A 24,616-nucleotide genomic window follows, 5' to 3' on the forward strand; every position below is an offset into this window, starting at 1 on the left:
ATGGGGATGCGCGTTGTCATGCAAGAGCAACATGCCTTTGGTGAGGAGTCCTGGTCGCTTCTGTTGAATGGCCTTATGAAATTTCCTGAGGATGTTACAGTAGGAGTCGGCATTTATGGTTTGTCCTTGAGGCTGGAATGCCTTCGTGATCCCAGTCACCGCCCGGTTCCGACAGCAGCCTCAAGAATTTTATGCTGCTGGTTTTCAGGGGCTTGTGAAACAATGGGACAAGTCCCTCAATGTACAGGGAGATTATGTTGAGAAATAAAAGCATTTTTCAAATCAGTACTCTTATCTGTTTAAGTTCTATATCCATTTGTAACTTACTTATTGACTTACCTACATATTTTTCTTTGCCATATTACAAGTGTGGCTGTATTATAGGGTTTGGCCCTATATATGATCCTGTGTTAAAACACAGTTGGCGAGGTGAGGGAGAGTGGGGATTGGTGTCTTGTCTGGACCAACAGGGACAGCATATCAGGAAAGCTATGTGGTCAGCTGCTCAGCATTCCTGGTTCACTGTACCTGTCATCTCAGACAATGCATCAACCTCTCTCCCACTGTTTTTCTTTCTTCTAATATATACACACATACATGTTAACTTTCTTGTTGGTTTTCTGCCTATTTCTTATTTCAGGACATAAAACAGAACATCCAAAGATATTTACTCTATATTCTGGCTTCAATATGATAACCATGGTTGCCCAAGTGCTATGCAAGTACCAAGATGGAGTTTCTGGATGTGATTCAAATCCTACTTAATATACCTTTCTTTCTTAATCACAAGAGTAAACTTTAATTTCTTAATATGAGTATCATTCTATCTTTTAAGCTTCAGCTACCACATGTTATGTTCACAAGGAAAACAACCATATCCCATGCAATTCTGCTTGTACTGTATAATGAGCAACATGGCCATTCCTACAGTATACAGTCCCACAGTCAGCAGGAGTTTAAAACGTTGGATTTGTTGTACCACACTCAGGGTTTTCAAGTTTTGATATGAGTTCATAAATAAACATAGAGTGAAATCCATATTTACTAATCTCTTAGTGAATGGCATTTCTTATAGTACTAAACCACAGATTTCACTACATGTGGGGTATACAAAATTATGTCCAGTAACTGTTCATATTCTTCTAAGTCTTACTGTATATAATTATGATAAAATAATTTCTATATACATTAAACCCTTGCTAATCTAGATTTATTGGGGTTGGGGCGAGGTCATCTGGATTAGCCGATAATCCAGATTAATGAAGCCAAAGATAGCCCAAAAAGGGACAGGGGACTCAGAGAATATATAAATAGAACACTTAATAACATAGGCAGTACTGATGAAAATAAATAATCAAAAAATCACTGCAGCAATTTCTTCCTCTGCCAGAAATTGAAATCCAGGGTCTCCTGAATGCAACTGAACCCAGTCTTGGATATTTTCTTGCATGGTTTCAGTCCATCCATCTGCCTTCAAGAGTCTGAAAGTCCTCTTGGTCCCAAATTCCATATGCCTTTTTAAAGTATATACTCAATTTTGAACAGAATTTTTCATTTTTCAGTCCAGATTATCCGACATCTGGTTTAACTGTAACCGGATTAGCGAGGGTTTACTATATACTTTTTTTTAATCAATGGCTCTACAGCCCTTTGTTGGACCCTGACCTCTTCTTTAGTTTTGCAATCTTCTTTACACAGACGGTAGGACTCCTTGGACAAGTGAACAGCCAGTCGCAAGGCCACTACCAACACACATGACAATACAAACACAGAATAAATGCACACAGACTTCCATGCCTTGAGTGGGATTCGAACCCACAATACCAGGGTTTGAGCAGGCAAAGACAGTTCATGTTACTATATATATAGTTAAAGAAAATGTGTCTGTGCTAATAAATACAATTACATAATAAATATCAAATTCATTTCTAATATAATTACTAGCTCATAACATAAACACTGAAATAACCTCAGCCCAGAATCAAAGCTGCTTTAACACCATAAGGATAGCAGCTTCAGTGCATGTTCACTCACTCACTCACCAAAGATGATGACTGAGTGGTAAGAATTTCTGGCACTGAAAAATTGTGTATATTGATTGCTATTTCTATTACAATTGCAATTTATCAATGTACAAGTTCTTAGAGGTAGAAAATTTCTTATATAAAATCCAGATTCTTTGCTAAATATGGGATAATAATAATCTGGTCTTTGGCTGATACCAGAAAGTGTTCAGGATTTCACTCTATGTGCAATGTTCCTTATTGTATCAGCATACTTCAAATGATATCGATTTCCTGCAACATGTCCATCACCACAGATTAAGCTCTTAACTTGTCCCAGTCAACTAACTCCACAAGCTCACTTTCCTCAGATCCTAATAGTTGCTCAGATAATTATGCAATTCCCCATCTTTTACTAAACCATAAAGTTCATTCCTGTGTTCACAAGATTCTGCCACTGGTCCCTATCCTGAGCCATATGAATCCAATCCACATTCTTATATACTGTATTCTTAAGACCTACTTTAATATTACTCTCCTATCTATGCCTAAGTCTCCCAAGTGGTCTCTCCCTTGAAGTTCTCTGACTAAAATTTTGTATGTGTTTATCTCCCATGTGTGTGACGCATTCCATGCCAATGGCTTAAGACTCCCACACACAGACGCGATACGATTCGGGACGATATAGCACTCGGGACGAAAGCGGCTGTTTACCGAGTGAGCTGCGCACACAGCCGCGACACTCGGGAATCTTTGACACCTGATAACCAGCTAGCCATGACTCACACTCAATCAGTATCTATACGTAAGTGAAACGGCATGGGTAGCCAAATGGAACAAATAACAGAGTTCGTCAAAGAAAATGCTTTATTGTACGATACTCGTCATCCGATGTACAAGGATTCACGTGCTAAGGATAGAAAGTGGAAGGAATTGGCTGTTAAAATGAACAGAGACAGCAAGTAGAAAAATCTGTATATATTTATATAGGGTTAAGTATACAGTAACTGTGGGCATTCTTAGCGTAGGCTATGCACCAGTTCCGTTCACTCACACGAATTCCAGGGGCAGTCATCTAGTTGAAGTACGCAACAACCCGCTCTCTAATGGCATAGATAACGTTTGCCGCCCTTGGGAGACGTAAAGGCTGGATAGGGAACATTTCTCCTTCCAATGGCTCCACTCGTAGCAGTTCTTCCCTGTACTTTTCATCACGGGTTTTGAGACGTAGAAAATTATGAAGCAAACACGCTGCTGATACAGTGTGTTTTATATTTCCTCCTTTCAGTTCTATGGGTCTCAAAAAATCCTCCACTTAATGGCAAGAATAGGCCTCCGGCAGTTGGTATATTGTTTAGTGATATCTTCTTGCCCGATGGCTCTCAGGATTTCATCAAACCTGTCAATTTTCATCCTGAAATATATGTAGAACCGTTTTTCGTCCTTCAGGAGTTGAGGTATCAATGTATAAAACTCCCCTAGTTCCTCTCTTGACAAGTTTATATCATGAACCCAAGTGATTCGTCTCTTTCGCCTAAATACGAACACACATAGCAACCACTTATACATACTTAATTAGAGACTCGTTATGGAATTGTAAATATTTGTACATATATATGGCATACTGAATATGTGGAGGAAAAGAACTACGCAGATTTAGTGTTCAGTAAAATACTTGCCGGGATTCACCTTCGTCTTCATCAAGAGCGACAGCTAAAAGCAAAACTTCTTCCTCCAAAGACGGATCCATGACTATTTACCGCTGCGATACCGAGCGGTCTACCGAGTGCGCTCGGTAGACCAAAATACCGAGGCGATATACTGACTGCGATAATATCGCGTTCCTCGGAGTACCGCGCCAGTGTGCGGGCCTGCATTTACCGCAATGTAATTAGATATCGTCCTGTACCGTACCGAGCTGAGTATTGCGTCTGTGTGTGGGAGCCTTTATTCTGGTTACATCAATGTTCTTGGTATCTTATGCCCTTTGGTTCACTCTGACATTTCACACATTTCCAAATTCCTTCTGAAGTTTACAACACTGAGGGGGAAAGAAGGAAGAAAAAGACAGAGACTGACAATACCATCTTGGGGTCAAAATAACCTCTGTACCTTTGTTCAAAATGCCCGAGCATGTATGTAAAATAATCTCTTCTTGTAAATAGTTATATAAGGATCTGTTCTTAAATTACACAATAGTGTAGCATTGCCACTGCCAAGGTAGGGCAAAGTTTTTCCTGGACTTTAAGAACTTATATGGGTAAGTTAACCTCAGATTGTGATTTTTCATATAGCACAATGGAAATAAAATTAACTTTTTCCACCACAACCAATTTTCAACAGTTTTATTTGAAAAAAAAAAACGAACATAAGAAAGTAAAGACAATAACAACATACAGAAATAATATATGACAAGACAACAAAAATAAAGGTAATACAATTTAATAAAACCTTGAAATGAGATTAAAATGTACGCTTATTCTTCAGTAATATTTATATTAACTTGTGGAAGCATCTACAGTTCCCCCAGTGAATCTTGAGAAATGGGAGTTCCTGAGTGGAGTACCTGGACATTGAGCAGTACTGTGAGTTGATTTACAGCACCTGCCTGGATGATGAAAGAAACAAATGAAAGTATGACTACAGATGAGCAAGTTGGTGAGCACTGCTGAAGAAGCCTCCTACATCAATGAAGGTTACTGTCTTCTCAGATGTGTTGCCATGTAGTTTGGCAGAACCTCTTGCCTTCATCTTATGCAGACAGCACATACTGCATCAGCATCTTTACTGATAATAAGAAATGAATGAAGTCAGAAGAATATAGAAGTGGTCTTGGATAAAAGAGTTTGATACTTGGTATATGTGAACTATCCCAAATGTACAGTGCAACTGTCTAATAACTTCCTGCACATTATTCAACCACCCAGGCAGAAGAGTTGAATGCACGATAAGTGAGAAAACTCTCGGATGATATAGCACTACATTTTGCAGAAGCATAACCTACAAAATATGATTGTGCATCTAGAATTTCAAACTTACTGGAAAAATATCAACTAGGAATCAAACGATTATAAAATCCCTATGTAACTTAACTGACTGAAGTAAGATGGAGTATTGAAGTAATTTTTCCAATACAGGTAAAAGAAGTTATCATGGATATACACATAAGGGGAAGTGGAAATATGGTTCTGTTAATTCTTAATCTTAGATGATATGGAAAGGGGAAAGATCTCTACTATTGCTGGGAACTGAACCCAGACTACTGGTCATCCAGCCCATGGCCTAGTCACTATACTGAGATATCCAGGCCCCAGTTTCCAATTGACATGTTTCTAACTTTCAAAAGTCTGATGGAGTATGTCTTCCCTGCATTATTGCCATTTCAGTCCATCTTCTCTGAGTCATCAGTGAGAAAGGAAGTACAAGTAATTTGCACATTCATTATTGTGCTATACCTCACTGTATAAATTATTACCTACATTTATTATATGCAGTAGATTCTTTGCTCCCCAAATAGTACTATGAACTGGAATGAAACTTATTTTCATGTACTGATTAAGACAAATATGACTTGAGGGAAATGTCCATTGTATACTTATGTGAAGCCCAGTCAGCTAATATTTTGTTTCAGCTATGGACTTTTAACCTGATCCTTTATTTACTTCACTCAATAATGATCTTTCAGCTTCTGGCACTACAATTTATTTTCAATCCCCTGACATAAGCCTACAAGATAGAACCAAAACTCAATAATCCTTAGAGCACAAGGGCTGAAGTGGTAAAAAACAGCTACCTCTTGGCAGAACTCTTCAGTAAAATGCAAAGGTGACATCTGAAAGTTGTAATTCATTTCTTTTTGTTTAAATAATCCAATACATTGATTTGTCAGAACTGCTTCAACTTGACTCTAAAATCTTAGTACTGATCCTGATGATGGAGGCAGTCAGCAAAAGTGTCAAATTTTTTCCTGTAAAATGAGCATGGTTGCTTGCCGGAGAGGATTTCAGTTAATTTATTCACCACAGAAGCTCCAAATGTTGCACTTAAATTGTCATTTATAACTTTGGAAAGAGTAATGCTTTTCTTATCAGGCACCACATACATCCTCATTAAAAAAAAAAGCCAAAGCTATTGATGCTGGATTGTCACTTAAAAAAATCATGAACTTTAAAGCAAACGGGATAAAATCTATGAGAAAACCAAGTAATCACTGGTTAGAACATATGATATAACTAGAAACAAGAATGGCATGGAAAAATATAAAAGTTACTGGAGAACAGACTCAAACAGGAGCATTTCTGAACTGATCTTTTTGCATTGCAAAACCACAAAATATTGGAATATAAGGAAAGAGCTCGTATCAGGTGTTCTTTCTTGAAAACCTGAAACTCTCCTAGTCACACCTCATAACTGTAAAATTGTGATATCTGAGGTTCTCATGGCAGTAACTGAGCATGACTGTCTTTCGGGATGTGACAATGTTTAGTTCGGTTTATTGCAGCAGCTTTGATGTGTTGTTCTACACCAGGGTGCCAATTATGGAGACCTTAAACCTCTCAGGTTGATACTTTGATGAGGATTGGAGACCTTAAACCTCTCAGGTTGATACTTTGATGAGGATTGGAGACCTTAAACCTCTCAGGTTGATACTTTGATGAGGATATCTCCAGAGTTTTCAGGCATGTTCTGATTTCTTCCTTCTTCTGTTTCAGCAGCCAGGTCTACAGACTTACAATAGAGTGGGCACAGGTTCACAACTTTTTCCTGTTTCTTCACAGATGACAGGGCAACCCATTAAGCCCCTCTGCTGGTTCTGTTATGTGGACAATTACTTCATAATCTGCCTCTGTGAACCAGAGGAGCTGAAGAGCTTCCATTTGAATATTGTACACTACAACATAAATTCACTATGGAGATGGGAAGAGATGGACATCTTTCTTTCCCCGACATCGACATTTACAAGAGACCTGAAGATTCATTGGATCATAGGCTGTACCCGTCAACAACACCATCTATCCAAACTCCATCTTCCATCACCACTCACCCACCAAGCATGCCTTGCTTTGAAATTTGAAGAAATCCTTTCTGACCAGGAAAGTTTGCATAATGAATTGGAGTTGTTCAAGGTCACTTCCAGACAGAACAGCTATATCAACCAGCATATTTATTGGCCTCTCAATCCATCTGACCTGGGACTGCACATTCCAGGCATGTGCACCATCACCTGCAAGTGTCGTCAACTATATACTAGACAGACTGACCCACTTAGACCACTGCTGAGAAGCACCACAGACATACACATCTTTATATTGTCTGGATAAGTCAGTCATGGTGAAACACTCCATTAACTTTCATTAACCACTGTGTCCTACTCCATAACATAAGCATTCTTGTAACAAATTCCAGGCATAAGGATCATGTCATTAGGGAGGCCACAGAGATTAAGCTCTGCCCCAGTAACATGAACAAGAAAGATGGCTTCTGCCTGAGCAACACACAGAAGCCTCTTCCCTAGCTGCTGAAGGAGTGCAGAAGACCTTCCTTGGTGGATACACCTTGTAGGGTGGTTCTCCAGACTGATCCCTTGATAACTCCCCTCTTAAGGGCCTCCTTCCCTTCCACTGTTTTCTTGTAGCTAAGGTTGGCAGTTGGCAATGAACAGGCCCTTCTGCATTTAGATACACTGCCTTTTGACAGGACACTGTGAGATGACCTACAGGGAAACACTGTCCTGTCTTGACACTCCTCAGAGAACCATGTACCAGCCAATCATCCCTTCTGCACTTCCTCTTTGGAAATCCTCTCAGCTCTTTTCCCTCAGAACTATTCTCATCTTTCCTCACCTCAGAATTATTTTTGTCATTTTCAGGGGCACCATCTCCCATTAACTCTACTGTGGTCCTGCTTCCTGTCCTCCATTCCCTATGTGTGCACCTAACTTCTCACATGTGGCTTACTCCTTTAACCTGAACATGCAAACAGCTGGTTCCTCCAAAATGATGGGACACTCTATCAAACTACAAGGCATCACATTGAAGAAACAGTAATTTTCAAATGTAAAATTGTTCAGAATCACAGCAGACTGAACAAATAATTGCAAGTGCTCTTCTGCTGTCCTGTATCCAACATGGTACCTTGAAGAAGGCAATCTTATGTCTGGTGACTGGACTGTGGCAGCATCAGTGCAAAGATCAATCGTGACTGGAGCAAGAGAAGGCTAATGAAATGAAAATGCAGTAACTAAAGCAAAATTGCATCTTCTGGTGCATAATGTTGTGCTAGTACGGTATCAAAGTCTAGATTCACAACGTGCCCAATGTTTATTACATATGTTTACTGACTTATCCACTTTATTGTATGTCTCTTACAACATGAACATGTGACCTTTTTCTTAAATATATCTCAAAGAGACGGAATTGCCACATTACGTGTCTTGTAGATGTTCCAGTAATGGAAGTATTTCACTCTCCTACTTGCTGTTAAGATGGTCTCAGGATAACCATTGTGACCAACCCTGCAGGATTAGAGCACAGCATTATTCAGTAGTAATCATAATGTTTTATTTTGCTCTACTGATAACACAGAGGACGGAGTTGAATTTGGGCCCACAAATGCATTTGGTGCAAATCAATAGCATTTCTGGATAATGTGAGGAAGCCTTTGGAGGGAAGCAATGATATCTCAAGATTTATGGAGTAACACAGAAATTAAATTAATGGAATCAAACAAGAAATGGAAACCCTTGGGCTCAAATTTGACTAGATGAAGCAAATGATTGAAAAAAATGACAATCACAAGCAGATCCAGAGAGCAATAAGGAGTTGGGAGGAGGTGCAAGAACTCCACGAACAAGAAGTGAGACATTTATAAGATCTGAACAGGAAGATAAGGATACTGAATTTTAAATTGAAAGAGTACACAGGTCAAAGGTATACATGGAAGGGTGTGGAAAATTTTCTGAGAGAAGCAATGAAGTTGAAGGCTGGGACTGAACACGCTAACACATCTTCAGAGGTGATGTGTGTAGGGTGAGGATGGGTTAGGATATATAGTCAGGTTGCATGGAAAGTGGTCATGGCCACTCACATCCACAGGAGGGTGACAGAACATGAAGCACAGTCCAGGCCAACAGAAACAGTAATCAGAAAACATGAGAATAAAATCCCCCCTTAGGAACTGTGGAGGTGGGATTGCATAGTTGGTATAGCAACTGGCTATGGGCTGGACAACGAAGGGGTTGGAGTTCGAGTCCTGGCAGTGTCAAGAATTTTCTCTTCTCCATATCGTTCAGACCAGCTCTGGGGTTCACCCAACCTCCTATCCGGTGGGTACTGGGGGTTCTTTCCCCACGGGTAAAGCGGCCAGGAAGTGAAGCTGACCACTCACATCCAGCTAGCGGTGAGGTCAAGAAAATGTGGATCTATACGAGGGGCGTTCAAGTTCTAAGGTCTCCGATTTTTTTTCTCAGGACTGGGAGCAGATAGACACATGCGGTTTAGTTTAAAATATGTGTTCACTCTTTGTGAATGCGTGACAGAGATGGCAGCACTCTACGGCACACAGAACTCTAGTGGTAGCGGCGAGAGTGAGGAGTGTTTCTGATACTTAAAATGGTGACGTTTTCGTTACAAGAACAGCGAGTAATCATTCGTTTTCTCCACTTGCGTGGTGCGACACCCAATGAAATTCATCGCCAGTTGAGTGAGACGTGTGGTGATGGTGTCATGAATGTGAAAAATGTGCGTTCATGGGCGCGACAGTTCAAAGAAGGCCGAACGTCGTGTGACAATGAACCAAAACAACCTCGGCCTCGCACCAGCTGGTCTGACAACATGGTCGAGCAAGTTGAGAAAGTTGTTTTGGAGGATCGCCGATTGAGTGTGGAAAACATCGCCTCCAAAGTTGGCATTTCCTTGGGACCTGTGCACAAAATCCTGCATGAAGACCTGCGAATGCGGAAAGTGTCCTCCAGGTGGGTGCCACAAATTCTGGCGGATGACCACAAGGCTGCACGCATGGCAATTTGCCAGGCGATGTTGACACGTGATGAAGGCATGAATGGGGCTTTCTTTTCATCAACTGTGACAATGGATGAGACATGGATGCCGTTTTTCAATCCGCTATTGCATCAGCAATTTTCCAGTGGTCAAAACAGACTCCTACAGAAGCGTTCGCAGCGGCCATGGAATCATGGCGTCCACATTGAGAAAAATGTGTACGGCTGCAGGGAGATTACGTTGAAAAGTGACAGAAGTTTCAAATTTTTTGTATGATTATTGCGTGAGAAAAAAAAAATCGGGGACCTTAGAACTTGAACGCACAACGTACATCCACTCCCCCATACGCCTTTATGGCATAGTGCTTAATTAGTTAAGCACAAGGACAAATTTACCCTTTACCTTACCTTTAGGAACTGTAGCATTATAGTTGCAGGACAGACATGGAATTATGAAAAAAGATGACCTTTAGAGAGCCACTACAGAAGGAAAACAGGGAAAAACTATTCTCCTGAGTGCTCAGGTGAGTGTCATTTTGGGAGGAAATTACTATCTTGTCTTTGGAGGCACCTTCTTCTGTTCCTTGTGGGAGTGCCATTTCCATAACCTATTCAGGGAGAATATGTCCTCCCAGTTCACTTAACCTTCCTATATAACCTAACCACATTCTCATCCTAATTCTTTTGAACCTGATAATGGACTCAGAATGATCCTCAGAAATGTTGGTTATCACAACCCAGAATATCAAGCAATGCCACAAAACTTACACTATCAGAACTGCAGTCACTTGCATCATTTCATTGCCTGATGATTTTTATGATTACAGATATTGCACCTGTGTCATCAATAGTGTAATAAGATGATTCTGCTTGGTACTTGCTTGCACAGATTATTCTTTGATCGTGAACATGAAGACAGCGTGTTCATCTGAAATGCTAGTGAACTAGTATCAGACTACATGGTGACGTGTACCTGGAGGCTGCAACTCCATACCAAAATGCATTAGAGTTTCAATGGCATCACACATTAGGCTTTGTAAAAAATTATTTGCTTTGCAAAGTTTTCTATTGTTCACATTAACACCTTCTTTCTCAACATGAGCTGCCATTTTAACAGCAAGGGAAAACTTCATTACAGAAACACAGAATCTCAATGTAGTTGATACACCAAGAAGTTGTCAGAAGTGATGTCTTCATGAGGGATTACCACTTTCAGTCCACAGCTTTCTTAATTGACATTCTGGCCAAACTGTGGTAGCCCAGGGCTCCTGACTGTCAAAGTAACAATATGACAACATGCAAACTTCAGTACATATAACAGATCAGAAAAAAATATATATCTTGGTTTCATGTTTACTTTTTTAGTGAGGTCACATACTTCATTAATATTATTTCTGGTTCAAGCTGAAGCCTGATATGAACAATGTATTATTTTCCAATATTCAGTGAACTTTAATTTAACAAATAATCACCATTTAGTATATGGAATTTTCAAATAAAAATGTACATGTTTTTCTGAGACAATCAAAAGTTTTTATTACTTCAATCATGACATGTTGTGAGTGACATAACAAAATCTCTCCATTTTTATCTCTAAACACTACAAACAGGACACAACACTAAATGATTAAGAATTTTTCAACTGCCCAGAATCAGAACCCAAATTTAGAATAAATGTGGGTGAAACAATCAACATTTATGTTTCCTCTTTATCAGAAATAGTGCTGTCACACACTGAACATGCACTGATGACCTGGTGTTTGTGGTGTCATGGTCGCTTTGATTCCCCACTGAGGATGGTTCATATGTTGTTAATTATTTTAGAAATTAATTGGATATTACTGATTATGTAACTGTGTTTCTTTGTAATGAAACAGTCTCCTTGACTACTTAGGCAAAGAAATCACTTCCTTACTCCTCGGCTGTATGGTTCCCTAACAACCTTGGCCTCCTTTATAACAAATATTCATAAATAATGTAACTGACATCCACTGTTAGATTATTTTAAATGCACTGTTTTCCACAGTGAGGTTGCTAGCCTCACACTCAATTCTGAACCTGCAGGATTAAGGGCTACCTTTAGTGTGGCCCATAACCTTGAACATCTCTAGCACGAGTAATCTTATTAGCAGCTTATGCCCCAGGCAGCATACCTCTCCAGGTGATCAGGGCATACAAACCTCCCCATCACATTAATGTATTAGCCCACAGGGAAGTACATATAAAAATTACATTACCATAATTATATAAAATTAAAATCTTGTAAAAAGTCAGTAGTTTCTTTCTGTATTTTCCACAGCTCCATTCAATGAAAACCTTGATTTATTGTTAAGCAAGGGCATTTACCCAGAGATTCATTAAATATGAATTTCACAAATCCAACATAACCCTTCATGTTTTTGTCTATTTTCCTGATTTTGAAAAAATAAAAGGAGGGTCATGAGATCACTTTGCTGTCTGTGTATCCAACTCTGTCTGTCTGCCTGAGTCCTCCCCTAATTTTTGTCAGGAGGCTCATGAGATTGTTTTGCTGTCCCCCCCATCCATAACTTTTTCATTTTCTATGTAGTCCATGTTGTATCAGGGAGGATCATCAAATCATCTTGCTGCTTATTTGTACGTATGTGTCTGTGGAAACCCCACCACCCCAAATGTTTTCATTTTCTAAGTGGTTCATATCATATGAAAGGAAAGTAGGCAATTAGATCTTCCCAAATTTATTGTTAACTCTGAAAACAGGGAAGAAGCCCCATGTTCCATTTTGGTATATATGGTACTAGGACTACAGAAGGTTTCACTGGCCAAGCATGAATGGTTATTTACGTGGGGCAATCCAAAAGTTTCTGAAATTTGAATTTTGCGCGCAAATGGTTATGAGTACATCAAAATACTGCTAGGTGTCTCCTCATACATCCTTCTTGAATCAGTGTGGCAAGCGGCGTCAAGTTGAGTGGTTGGGTTTATTGTTGTTTTTCCATGAGTTTGTAGTTTTGCTATGGCTGACCTGAGAGAGCAGCGTGTCTGTATAAAGTTTTGTTTCAAACTTGGGAAAACCGCTGCAGAAATGCACCAAATGTTGAAGCAAGCTTTTGGTGAAAACAGTTTAGGCCAGACACAAACTTACAACTGGTATAAGCGTCTTAAAAATGGCCGAACATTGACTGATGATGACGATCGTTCGGGACGGCCGTCAACGGGCAAAACACCAGAAAATGTCGCGAAAGTTAGGGATCTGATTCTGCAAGATCGTAGACTGACCATCCAAGACCTCTGTAACACCTTGGGACTAAATTATGGTACATGTCAACAAATTTTGTCAGAGGAACTGAACATGAGGTGGATTGCAGCGAAGTTTGTGCCACGACTGCTGCAAAATGAACAGAAGCAGCATCGCTTGGAAGTCTGCAGGGAACTTCAGCAACAGCTTCAAGAGGATCCAAACTTTCTTTCGAAGGTTGTCACTGGTGACGAAAGTTGGGTTTATGGCTACGACCCTGAAAGCAAGCAGCAATCTCTGCAATGGAAGAGCCCTTCTTCACCTCGGCCAAAAAAAACAAGAGCAACATTAAGTCCACGTTGATCTGTATTTTTGATACTCGTATTGATGGGACTGTTCATAAGGAGTTCGTCCCTCCTGGTCAGACAGCCAATAAAGAGTTCTATCGTGATGTTCTAAGGTGTTTGAGGGAGAAAATGAGGAGAAAACGTCCAGAGAAATGGCGCACGAACGACTGGGTACTCCACCATGACAATGCACGATGGCATACGGCTTACACTGTGCAGGAATTTTTGGCTAAAAACAAGATGGCAGTTGTTCCCCACCCACTGTACTCACCAGACTTAGCTCCATGCAACTTCTTTCTCTTCCCCAAGATGAAAATCAAGTTGAAGGGGAGAAGATTTGATACAGTTGAGAAAATTCAAGCAGAAACACAGACGGTACTAAATGCCCTAACAAAGAAAGACTTCCAGGATGCATTTGAAAAGTGGCAGAAACGCTGGGATCGGTGTATGCGCTCCCAAGGGGACTACTTTGAAGGTGATGGTTCAGAATAAGATCTAGNTCTAGGTAAGATGCAATAGTTTTTATTAATATATTTCGGGAACTTTTGGATTGCACCACGTATTTATTTTACTACAGGAAAGAGAAAAATAACCAAAGCATGGAAATCAGTTTAACCTGATTCTGATAACAGCAGGAAGATATACATAAGCCTTGAGATTTGGTGGTGTAATACTAATAATGCATATTCAATCAGTTCCATACATACCAGATAAAATCCTTACTTCAGTAACATGTTAAGTGTGGGAATATTTTTAAATCAGCTTGAGGCAGTAAGAGCCTATATGATAATTGGTTCAGATCAGTGAACCTGAGAAGTGGACATGACTTCACGCTCTGTTTGCTACTCACCTAACACATACGCAAACACGAGTTTGAGGTGAGATGTGAGGTGCAGGTATGTGGGAAATCTTGTGTCCTGGTCTCCTTGTGTGGGCAGTAACAGAGCCACGATGCACACGACTGCAGCCACAACCACTATGTAGTTCGGTGTCTGTATGCGACCTGCACAGACAACACACAATAAGTAATTCACAATGGACAATTCACACTATACTGTTATATCAGCAGTGTGTGCATACCTTGCCTATAGTCACGCATAACACCAAACTGCTGCTGCACACCGCCAGTTGCAGACAGATCCAGTTTGGGAGGCAACCTCTGGAACTCTTCATGATCTGCTGCTGGGCCACTCTGTTTCCCTGGTAGCAGAGTTGCAGCTATATCTTGCTTTCCTATCAACTGCAAAGCCAATTCTAAACTTCCACAGCTGACAGTGGTAATGTGGCAAACAACATGGAGGTAAATTTCAAAGTTAACTGAGTAACCAATTTACATGCAGATACCCAGCTTAGTACAGAAAATTGTGAAAAAAATTCCAATGGAATAACTATTATATTACATTAATTGAAACATCACAGGAATGTTAACACTTAATAATACAGTGTTCAAGGGTCAAAAAATATGGTGGCCTGTCTAACAGTGGCAACTGAAAAATTCTGGCTGGTAACTGATAACCCACCCTGTGTTCAGGTAAATTTTGGAGTTCTGGCAATTTCACTTGGTCACATGCTGCATACAGGAAATGGTGAACTGCACCCAAAGATGTTAAGATCAAAATAAATGGTCATTACAATTAACCTCTATTTCAAATTTGATTTCTTCTCCATTATCTTATGCCTGGCCTGTGTGAGTTTGGGCCAAACACCACAACAAAAAGAAATTAATCCTCAATGCTGAGTGGAGATGAAGGCCATAACAACGCAACACAAAATTGTAACCCACTGTTCTCTGGCAGCCAAAATATGTCTTGCTACCTGATTTTCATATTTTTTTTATTCCTGACAATGGTTACAACCTCAATCTCCAACTAAGTTCATTTTGCTTTATAGTATGTCATACAGGAAACTCAATTTACAATGTCATAATGCTCCTTTCATATTATGTTACAGAGAAGTCCTGGTTTAGTGACATCCACATCTAGTGAATGCATTTTCTGATCCCAGCCAGTGAATCCTGACGTGGGCAACAACTCACATTCAGTGCAAGAAATTTTGAGTCTCCCAGATCTGGTTCTTCCATTTAGTGTGACTGTGGTTCAAACAATGATCAGAATTCAAGTTCCTTTTTTCTGCTGGAAACATCTACTGCACAACCACAATCCATAATGTTTGGTGAGTGATGTTACATATTAAACATTCACTGAAGGTATGCTGCTTAGGGCATCATGGTTACTTTCACCATGGTTTGTGGTTCTGTCAATGTTTATTTTATATGCTGTTAACTGTTTCAGAAATGAATTTGATATTATCAAGTGGATGAATTAATTTGTATAGTAACAGTTTCTTTAATTGCTTAACTAACTCCATGGATCTGTGTCCTCCTTGAGAAGCTGCCAGCTGCTCAGCTACTCAACAATTTCCCTAAATTTTGTAGAAGCTGAAGGTTCATTACAGAGTACACAGCAGCTGTCCACTGCCCCCTATTCTGAGCCAGAGTTATCCAGTCCATACCACCCCACTCTATTTCTCAAAGATCCATTTTTAGTTTACCCTCCCACCTATGTCTAGATCTTCCCAGTTGTCTCTTTGCTTCTTGCTTTCCCACCAAAGCCCCACATCCATTCATCTTCGCCCTCGTGTGTGTTACATACCCTGCCCATCTCATCCCCTTGATTTGATTATTCTAATTATAACTGTAGAACTTATGAGGTCCCTCATTATGCTGTTTCTCCAGTCTCCTACTATTTCATCCTCCTTCAGTCCAAACATCATTCCCATCATACTGTTGTCAAATTCAGCCAAGTTCTTTCCACAGTATCAGTTACCAAGTTTCACACCCACACAAAACTACATGCAAAATTACAGTATTGTTTCCTGGGGAGTAAAGCGTGGCCAGTGAATAAGGCTGACAATCTTACCACCATCTTTGAGCCGACTGTCTAGATAATGTGGGACCCTCAACGTATCACAATCCTATGGGCCTTCACGGCCTGTTATAGGGATAGCTTTACTTTTACTTACTCATATATTTTAATTTTTACATTTTTAGATAGCAGAAGAAAATGCAAAAGGTTCTGAATTGAATGGTAGCAAAAATTGCCTGAATTCAATCCACTCTTGAATGCAAATTTTGATTTGAACTCTTGTTCCCAAATATCTGAACTGTGCACATTTCCAAAGGATCCATTACCTGTCTTTATGCTATGATTTTGCCCTGCATTCTGGTGATGAGACATCAAACATATACTCAGTTTTCTCTGAGTTTACTTCTAGACTAACCTCCTTACTAGTGTCAATTAGAGGTTCCATGTGTTTCTTTATGGCATTTGTGTTATCATCCAACTGATTTACATGATTAACACAGACCAGCAGCCGATGTGTCCCATTTAATTTCCAGCCCACCCAGTTTTCCTGGCCCATCCTAATGGTGTATTCTAATTCTTTAACCATGTATGAATACAAATTTTTGATCATAATTGTATACATTAAGTCTTATAAAATGAACAGGTTCCTGATGTACAATATGTGATCAAATAATTTCTGGAGTAACCAAAACATGACACTATTACTGCTAGCACAAACTTCTGCTAGGTAGAGAGAGAGTAGAGTTTGCTGAGTCATTTCCTGGTTGAAAAAATGTTGTAGCATGTGTCCCTGTTGAGTAATTTATTGTTAAGCACAACACAGTGTTGCTCTGTTTGCAATTTTTGCCCACCCACAAAGTGGCAGACTTGAAACAACAGTGTGTCTGCATCAGATTCTGCTTTAAACTGGAAAAAAAAAATGGCAGGAAACCTTTTAAGTGTTGAATGTATGTTTTGGAGAGCAGAAAATTGGAAGAACACAAGCTTCTAAGACATCTTCCAACTTCAAAAGGGGTCTGGCTTCTGTTGAATCACTATCTGAGAAGTTGCTAACACACTGGGAATTTCATTTTGGTCAGTTCAGAGCATTTTGAAAGACAATCTGAACACCCATCAGACTGCTACCAAATCTGTGCCCTGCCTGCTAAGTGGGGAACAGCAGGAGAATCATGTTAGCATGTGCAAGAACCTTCAAGGGAGGCATGAAAGAGACTCAGAATTCCTTCTGAAGATAATCACAGGTGATGAGATATGGGTTTATGGGTACAAACTAGAAACCAAGCAACAGTCACTTCAGTGGAAGAATCCATTATCTCCATCCCCTAAAAAGACAAGTCCACTCAAATGTAGAGTGCGCACTCATTGCTTTCTACTACACTCAAGAGTTGTGCATTATGGATTTGCTCCAAAGGGACAAACTGTAAACCACCATTACTACAATGACACCTTACAGTGTCTGTAGGAAAGTGTGCAGCAAAATGGACCTGAAAATTGGAATTTAGTGGCCTGGTTTCTCCACTATGACTACGCATCTGCTCACTCTGCTTTGACTGTGTGTGTGAATTTCTTGCTAAAAGTAACATGACTGTGTTGTTCCACATCCTCCCAGATTTAGTGATGCGCAACTTCATTTCACAAAATCCAAGATGGTGCTATAGGGAAAAAGATTCAGTGATGTCACCATGATTCAAGCAAAATTGCAGGATGCACATGCCAAGTTTCAAATAACTGACTTCAGGAAATGCTTCAAACAGTGATGTGATCACTGGGATCATTGTATAGAGCTCCAAGGAGGCTACCTTGAAAGGGACAGCATAGGTTAGAAAGTATGTGTTGTTATGGAGACATAAATTCAGTTTATAAACTACACAGCAATAAGAATACTGAGGATAGACCTTACACAGCACCAAGAAGAGTGTAAATCAAACAAAATTTTAAAATATTGAGAAGGACCCCAGCACTAGCAGGTTCAGCCATCTCAATCATAACGAAACAGAGCAGATTAATAATTAGCTGCCTCATAACTTGTTTTAATATTTATAACAATTTTAATTTTTTTAACTTTTTGATCTTTCTAATCGCAACTTATAATTTTAATTACATAAATAAAAAATCTAAAAATATAATCCCTATTAATATATGGATCCATATTTAATGCTTTGACACAGTTCATGGACTTAGCTATATTGCCTGAGGATGACCTAAAAAGAATGGTGGAAACATATCACAATAAGGACTGGTCAAATAAACAAATGCTGATACGACAGCATCTATTTTGCCTTATTGAATATTATCACTGCCGTTGTGTTGACTGGCCTATTTGAAACTACGTGACTGCACCGTGTAATTTTGCAACCCCCTCACCTCCCCAGTAAGGAAAGTCATTCACCAGAGATTCAGTGAATATGAACTTCTCTGCATGCAGCTATGCCTAGTGAACTTTGAGAGCATGACAGTTAACCCCTGAACATAAACTCCATCGAGCAACCTCAGGTCCATAAAGCTTGCAAAGTGGCTAGCCAGGCAATGCATATGACTCACCTGCTTGGTTGTGTGGTTCTGCAAATGTATCCTGAACTTGTCAGTAATGTTGCAGTTGGCTGCCGAGATGGCGGTGTGTCTGACAACAATGTCAATACAAAACTTGGGCCTGATGGAGCCTTCAGGGTCCACAACTGTGTACTTGTTTGGTGCCGTACACAGAACTGAAATTTGAAACTGGAGGTTTGCATAGCAATATGCACATTACACTCTTCTGGGACATAATAACATGAAGTCTGGAAGATATTTACAAACTCTTCTACCTTGAAGATCAAGGTGGCAGGTTTCCTCCAGAACACTGGTAAATATCTACTGGACTACATGGCACCAGATCACAGAAGACATGACTGAACAGTCAGCTTAGTCTCTGACAATGTATTCCCAATATGAAGTAGGGACAGATGAAGTTAACAGCCCTTATGGTCATTAACATGGACAGCTGTGTTGCCACTGATGTTAAGAGCAAGTCTTCTCTGTGGCGCCTGTTGGGAGCAGATGAAATTATTTCTTTCCAAATAAACCATTCTACATCATGTAATACTGTCAATAGGTATAGTGCTCACCTCTGAATCTGATTGGAAAGTCATATGGATTGTAGAGTGTGAGGACCTGCTTGTGAGTGCTCTGATCTTCAAGAAAGAAGGTGACAGGCGATGGGTATACAAACACTGGGACCTGCACGATGCCTGGCTGCATGCCACACCAAACCTGTAAAAGAACTCATTCACATTTACAAGTAAAATCCGATGCCATGTGGTGTTCAAGAAAACAGCTAAACTGTTACATAAAGGTAAAGTTTCCTTCAAAGGGGAGTCGAGGTACAGCTCCATGCATTCCTAACCTCAATACTATATGGAAGTGAATGGAGGCTGGATGAGCTCAGAGCCAGTTTTGATCCTACAAAGAGAGAAATTTCATGTGCCTGTTCAGAAATGAACTAGTTCCTTGGTGGTCCACACTGCACCCTGGTTGATATACTGATTGAGATATCCTGGCTTGCTCAATTATTATATCATGACATTTACTTATTAGCTGCAGGTATCATATAAAGACAGAACTCCACAAAATGTTAAAAGCGATATGGAAACAAGACGGATATTCTTGTACAAAAATTTCATTGAATACTGTCAACTGTTGTAGAAGTGACATATCAACATGGATCACTCTATGTGAAATTACATTTTTTAAACATGCTACATGTAACACTATGATTTGTTTCACACTCTTTCTGTAAGTTCAGGAAATGAAAACACCTTCTCAGATTGTCTCCCAGAATTGTTGTACTGAGATAAAGTCCTTTGAACTGCAGCAGTCGTTGCTCTGGCACAACTGCTGTGAAAGCAGAGAGAGCTAACAATAGAATATAACTACATGTCATGATTTTGAGCCCCATTAATTTTTATAACTTTGTCAAAACACTCAATGGGATATTCATTTTTGTACATCTGAAGAAATCATCAGTGTTTCAAAGAAGCCAGGAAATAGTATAAAATTGCTAATACAATGCCAAGGACCCATGAGAGCAAGAGGTTTGAAACAAAATACCAGCTATAGTTGCATCATTTCCTTATTTATGCACCAGATGTAATAGTCCATACAACAAACTGAGAGGAACAGAATTTTATACCTGCTTGAAAGTACAGTCTTCATTTTTGTTCACTATGTTACTGGAATGGTAAAAGAATTAAAAAAAAATACATTGGTCAGCTATAACCTGCCCTATTCTTGCTGTCACACATCACCCCTTGCTGTATGATACAGCCTTAGTCACTAGAAAAGAGAGAAGTCACGATGCTTTTCTGGAAGTAGAAGCCAAAGGAATGCACGAATAATTAGATTACTGATGCTCTTCTGCTACATTTAAATTACATAATTTGTCAGCCTTATGCGCTCGCCACACTTTACCCCAGGAAGACTCCTTGTATTCATTTCTGTGAGAGGATGAATCGACCCCAGGGCCATAGTGTGGCTAGGATTAGGTCAACTGAAATATCCAATAATCTGATCAGGAATGAAACCCACAACCTCCCAGCCTGTAGCATGGTGCCTCAACCAACTACACTACTCCGTGCCCCCGAAAGAGGCCAATAAAGTTATAAATTTTGAACATGCAAAGACTGGCAGCAGTCTACCAACATTCTCAGTAACTCAGACTATGTAGTATCAAATGATTGGATGGCAGTGAATTACAAATTGGAACAGATCCGGAAGGAAGTGGTCATGGCCTAATTTAAGGAACTAATCTGGCATTCAAAGACTGACATCATACAATATGATAGTACTGCTAACAGGTGCAACATCTTTAATAAGATACAACGCAGTCAGTCCCAACATGTTGCCACCACTCTGTATATACAACACCAGTATTTGGTCGCCAGTGCTCTTTGTTAGCAATGTCAAAGGTTTAAACTGACAGTAACCATAATTTCACTGGCTGTGGGCTGTGTCATGCTCTATACTATACTACAGTGATATAAAATAAATGCAATCATTTGTGGCTTTGTGTTATGACAGAATCATGAAAAGTGGTAGTTTTAGTGACAGTTCTAATAAAAATGCTGGTTTATATACTAGGCAGGGATTGTTTAAATTATAACACTTCAGTTATGGAAAGTAGTATTCTGGTTTGGTTAAGTCCTTGCTCTGCACCAGGTACCAGAAAAACAACCTGCCAAATGAGCAGGGACTGACTGTACTTGAATATAATGAGAAGGTAATATAACGGACCTCATGGTAGAGTAACTCCTGCCAAATGTATGATCTATATTCCACATTAAATTTGAACCGCTGATTGGAAGTCACATTACAATGTAGTCCTTATGAATCCTGCTAAAACTGACTTCCCTACATGACACACAAATTAAGAGGCCCAATGATTGTTATAAAATTACATCCCCCATAGAAAACTGACACGTAGCAATTCACACCAATGCTGGCATTTTGAAATGTTCGTTTTTTAATGTGAGATTCATAATGTCTTTCAAATTTAAAGCTGTCACACTCACACCACACGTTATAAAGTCTTGTCAGAATTTTGGTTCATCATATAACAAACTCTCTGGAGGCTGGTCTAACATTAAATTAAAATTGTCTCAGCAAATACGTAAATAACGAGTTGTCATTACCTAACAGAATCTGGATCCAGTCAGTTTTCAATAGTTAGAAGAAATTATTGCAAATGAGAATGGCAATGTCTGTATACTTGGGAAAGGGGGCCTATATTTTTCATATACGCTTCTCTGTGTCCACAAGATTCAGACAAAATATTGATTATTTACGCAGTGCTATATGATTCACACACAGACACGCACGCACACTCACAAAATTGCATGTAAATAAACCTGAATCTTAGAGTGGGGCAAAGGGTACATACAATCCGATAAATGATAACCTTTGCCGTACGCATGTCATGAATGCTACTCTATTACAAAGATTATAAGGCATACGTATGCATTTGAAACGTAATGGATAATCAAAATTCCGAGCATTGTTGCACTCAGACCGGTATAACGTAGTGAAAATATTGTGGCATATTGACATCCCCTGTGGTCTAGTGGTCACAGTTCCTGGCTACAGTTCCAGAAGTCCGGGTTCGATTCTCGGCTCTCCCAGGTTTTCTGAGAAGTAATGGGTCTGGAAAGGGGCCCACTCACCCTCGTCTGACGGCGTCAGACAACAGTGGTGCCTATTACATAACTGTTTTCCCGTTGTGCGGCTGAGGGTTTATAAGGGAACTGCAGAGCCACCGAAGACAGTTAAGTGTATCAGTCGCCGAAGTGCGTTCTCTAGGCAGTAGCCTACGAAGTTGAGTTGGACTCTAGCCAGCGGAGAGTTACGAGTTAGTCAGGCAGTCAACAGTCAGTTGTAGTCTAGCATTTGCAGGCTAATATTTGTAATACTGCTGATAGCAGTAGTTGTGAATCTGTAAATTGTGTGATTGTAAGCGCGAATGTGAAATAAAATACGCTATTTTCAGCACGGCGTGAAGTTACTTGTCGCGTTATACACCCAATACGTGACAATATAGTACACGTTTTACAGTTAATACCCATACCAATCCGACTTATCAAGGAAGCCGTGAGAGTTGAAGGCCTACCGTAAACTGACTGAAATTTCAGGGTGTATGAATGTGTGGAAACATCCCACATTATCACGCATTTCAAGGTCAATGTCATGTTACAACTGACGGTCAGTCAATCTGTCTCTCTTGGTGTCGAGCCCCAGCTGGGGCTCATGACCAGATATTTCTTTTGAATGAAAGTTACTGTCCTTTCCATGTGTAGCGCCCTTTCTGACGAGAGGTCGGGTCTGTCAATTGTCAGTCAGTCTGTAGTACTAAGTCCAATGTCTGTATTTACACATATTTATAATACACTTATTTCTTATTTAAATGTACATATATACACGGCCTCCGTCAGTCCAGGTTAGGTACAGCAGATTATGCCCTTTATATGTATATATATATATCCTAGTAGTATTAGCTACCACGGCAGTCTAGTCATTTGAACGGTCGTATGCCTGACCGCCGCCAAGTTTAAGCCTCTTATACTTTCTGTGTCGGGCTTCGCTTTGTCCGATGTTGCGAACATTCTCATTATCATGATTTTGTATGACTTCTGCTTGTTGCCTGCATAATTTTGTTATGTAATCATATACGTACGGGATTTTGAATGCCATGTGCAAATCGCGGACAGGTGTGCGCCTTGGAAAATTGCCAATCGTGCGGAGAACCTTGTTTCGCAGGCGCTGCAATTTCACTAGATGAGCGTCTGCCGCAAACTCCCAGGCGGGACTAGCATAAGTCATTACGGATCTAATAAGAGCTTTATGGAGGGTCAGTTTAATGTTAGCGCTCAATCGCTCATTTTTGAATAAAGAATACACTCTAATGAATGTACTAAAGGCCTTGGCTTCGATCATTTCTATGTGTAATCTCCAAGTCACTTTCTTATTGATGACTACACCTAGATATTTTGCATTATTTACAAATGGAATGTTTCTTCCGTTTAGAGTAAGACAAGACTCAGGCGGTCGACGACCACAAGAGAAGTAGGCCCCCCCCGAGTCTTATCTTCATTAATTTTTATATTCCAGCGCTCACACCAGGTCTCCAATGAACTGAGACCGCGGTGGTGTTTTCTAACAATAGAACCATCTTTGCGAACTGTCGCATATAGACATGTGTCGTCCGCAAAAAGGGCCAAGTGAATACCATGAGTTTGGGGGGCATCATTAATGTACATGTTGAAAAGAGTGGGGGAAAAACCGAAACTTGTGGCATCCCTGCTTGCATTTCCCTAGGCGTTGACATTTCGCCTTCAACAGAGACCCTGAATTTACGTTTAGACAGAAAGGAGCCAATAAGCTTGATCAGAGAGTTGGGGAATTTCAATTTTGATAATTTAAACAGCAAGCCTGAGTGCCACGTGGTATCGAAGGCTTTTTCGATGTCCAAGAACACTGCAGCCGTAGACATTTTATTGTTGAAATTAAGGGTCACGTGGTCCGCCAGACTCATACATTGCAATATCGTGCTGTGACGTGCACGAAAACCAAACTAACTTGCGTTGAGCAGGCCTCTTTCTTCAATATGTTTACGGAGGAATTTCAAAATTACTTTTTCGAATAGTTTTCCTGTCGTGGACAAG

The 24,616-nt window shown here is 40.0% G+C and overlaps 1 protein-coding gene across 3 annotated transcripts; it reads right to left on the reverse strand.

Annotated features, from left to right (window-relative positions):
• Positions 1-4,331: 4,331 nt before the first annotated feature.
• LOC111864732 (motile sperm domain-containing protein 1) lies at positions 4,332-22,314 on the reverse strand. 3 transcript variants are annotated; one of them, XM_023852215.2, is made up of 6 exons: positions 22,094-22,314; positions 19,532-19,676; positions 18,969-19,132; positions 14,644-14,803; positions 14,414-14,566; positions 4,332-4,611 (listed from the first exon to the last, which is right to left on the reverse strand). In XM_023852215.2, exons 2-6 carry the CDS (start codon positions 19,662-19,664, stop codon positions 4,502-4,504), a joined length of 720 nt encoding a protein of 239 aa, XP_023707983.1. In that variant the 5' UTR covers positions 19,665-19,676; positions 22,094-22,314; the 3' UTR covers positions 4,332-4,501. The 3 variants fall into 3 exon arrangements, with proteins under 3 accessions (XP_023707983.1, XP_033607454.1, XP_023707984.1); XM_033751563.1 differs by having other exon boundaries at positions 4,519-4,790; XM_023852216.2 differs by lacking the exon at positions 4,332-4,611 and adding an exon at positions 8,148-8,517.
• Between the last annotated feature and the right edge of the window lie 2,302 nt (positions 22,315-24,616).

Source organism: Cryptotermes secundus, unplaced genomic scaffold (assembly GCF_002891405.2).
Source record: "Cryptotermes secundus unplaced genomic scaffold, Csec_1.0 scaffold724, whole genome shotgun sequence".
NCBI lineage: Eukaryota > Metazoa > Arthropoda > Insecta > Blattodea > Kalotermitidae > Cryptotermes > Cryptotermes secundus.

Coding starts and splice junctions, on each gene's coding strand:
- LOC111864732 (XM_023852215.2), bottom strand. CDS start 19,664: ATGCAGCCAGGCATCGTGCAGGTCCCAGTGTTTGTATACCCATCGCCT. Junction 14,804..18,968: donor AGAACCACACAACCAAGCAG/GTGAGTCATATG, acceptor TTGGCTTTGCAG/TTGATAGGAAAGCAAGATAT. Junction 14,567..14,643: donor TATGCGTGACTATAGGCAAG/GTATGCACACAC, acceptor TTGTCTGTGCAG/GTCGCATACAGACACCGAAC.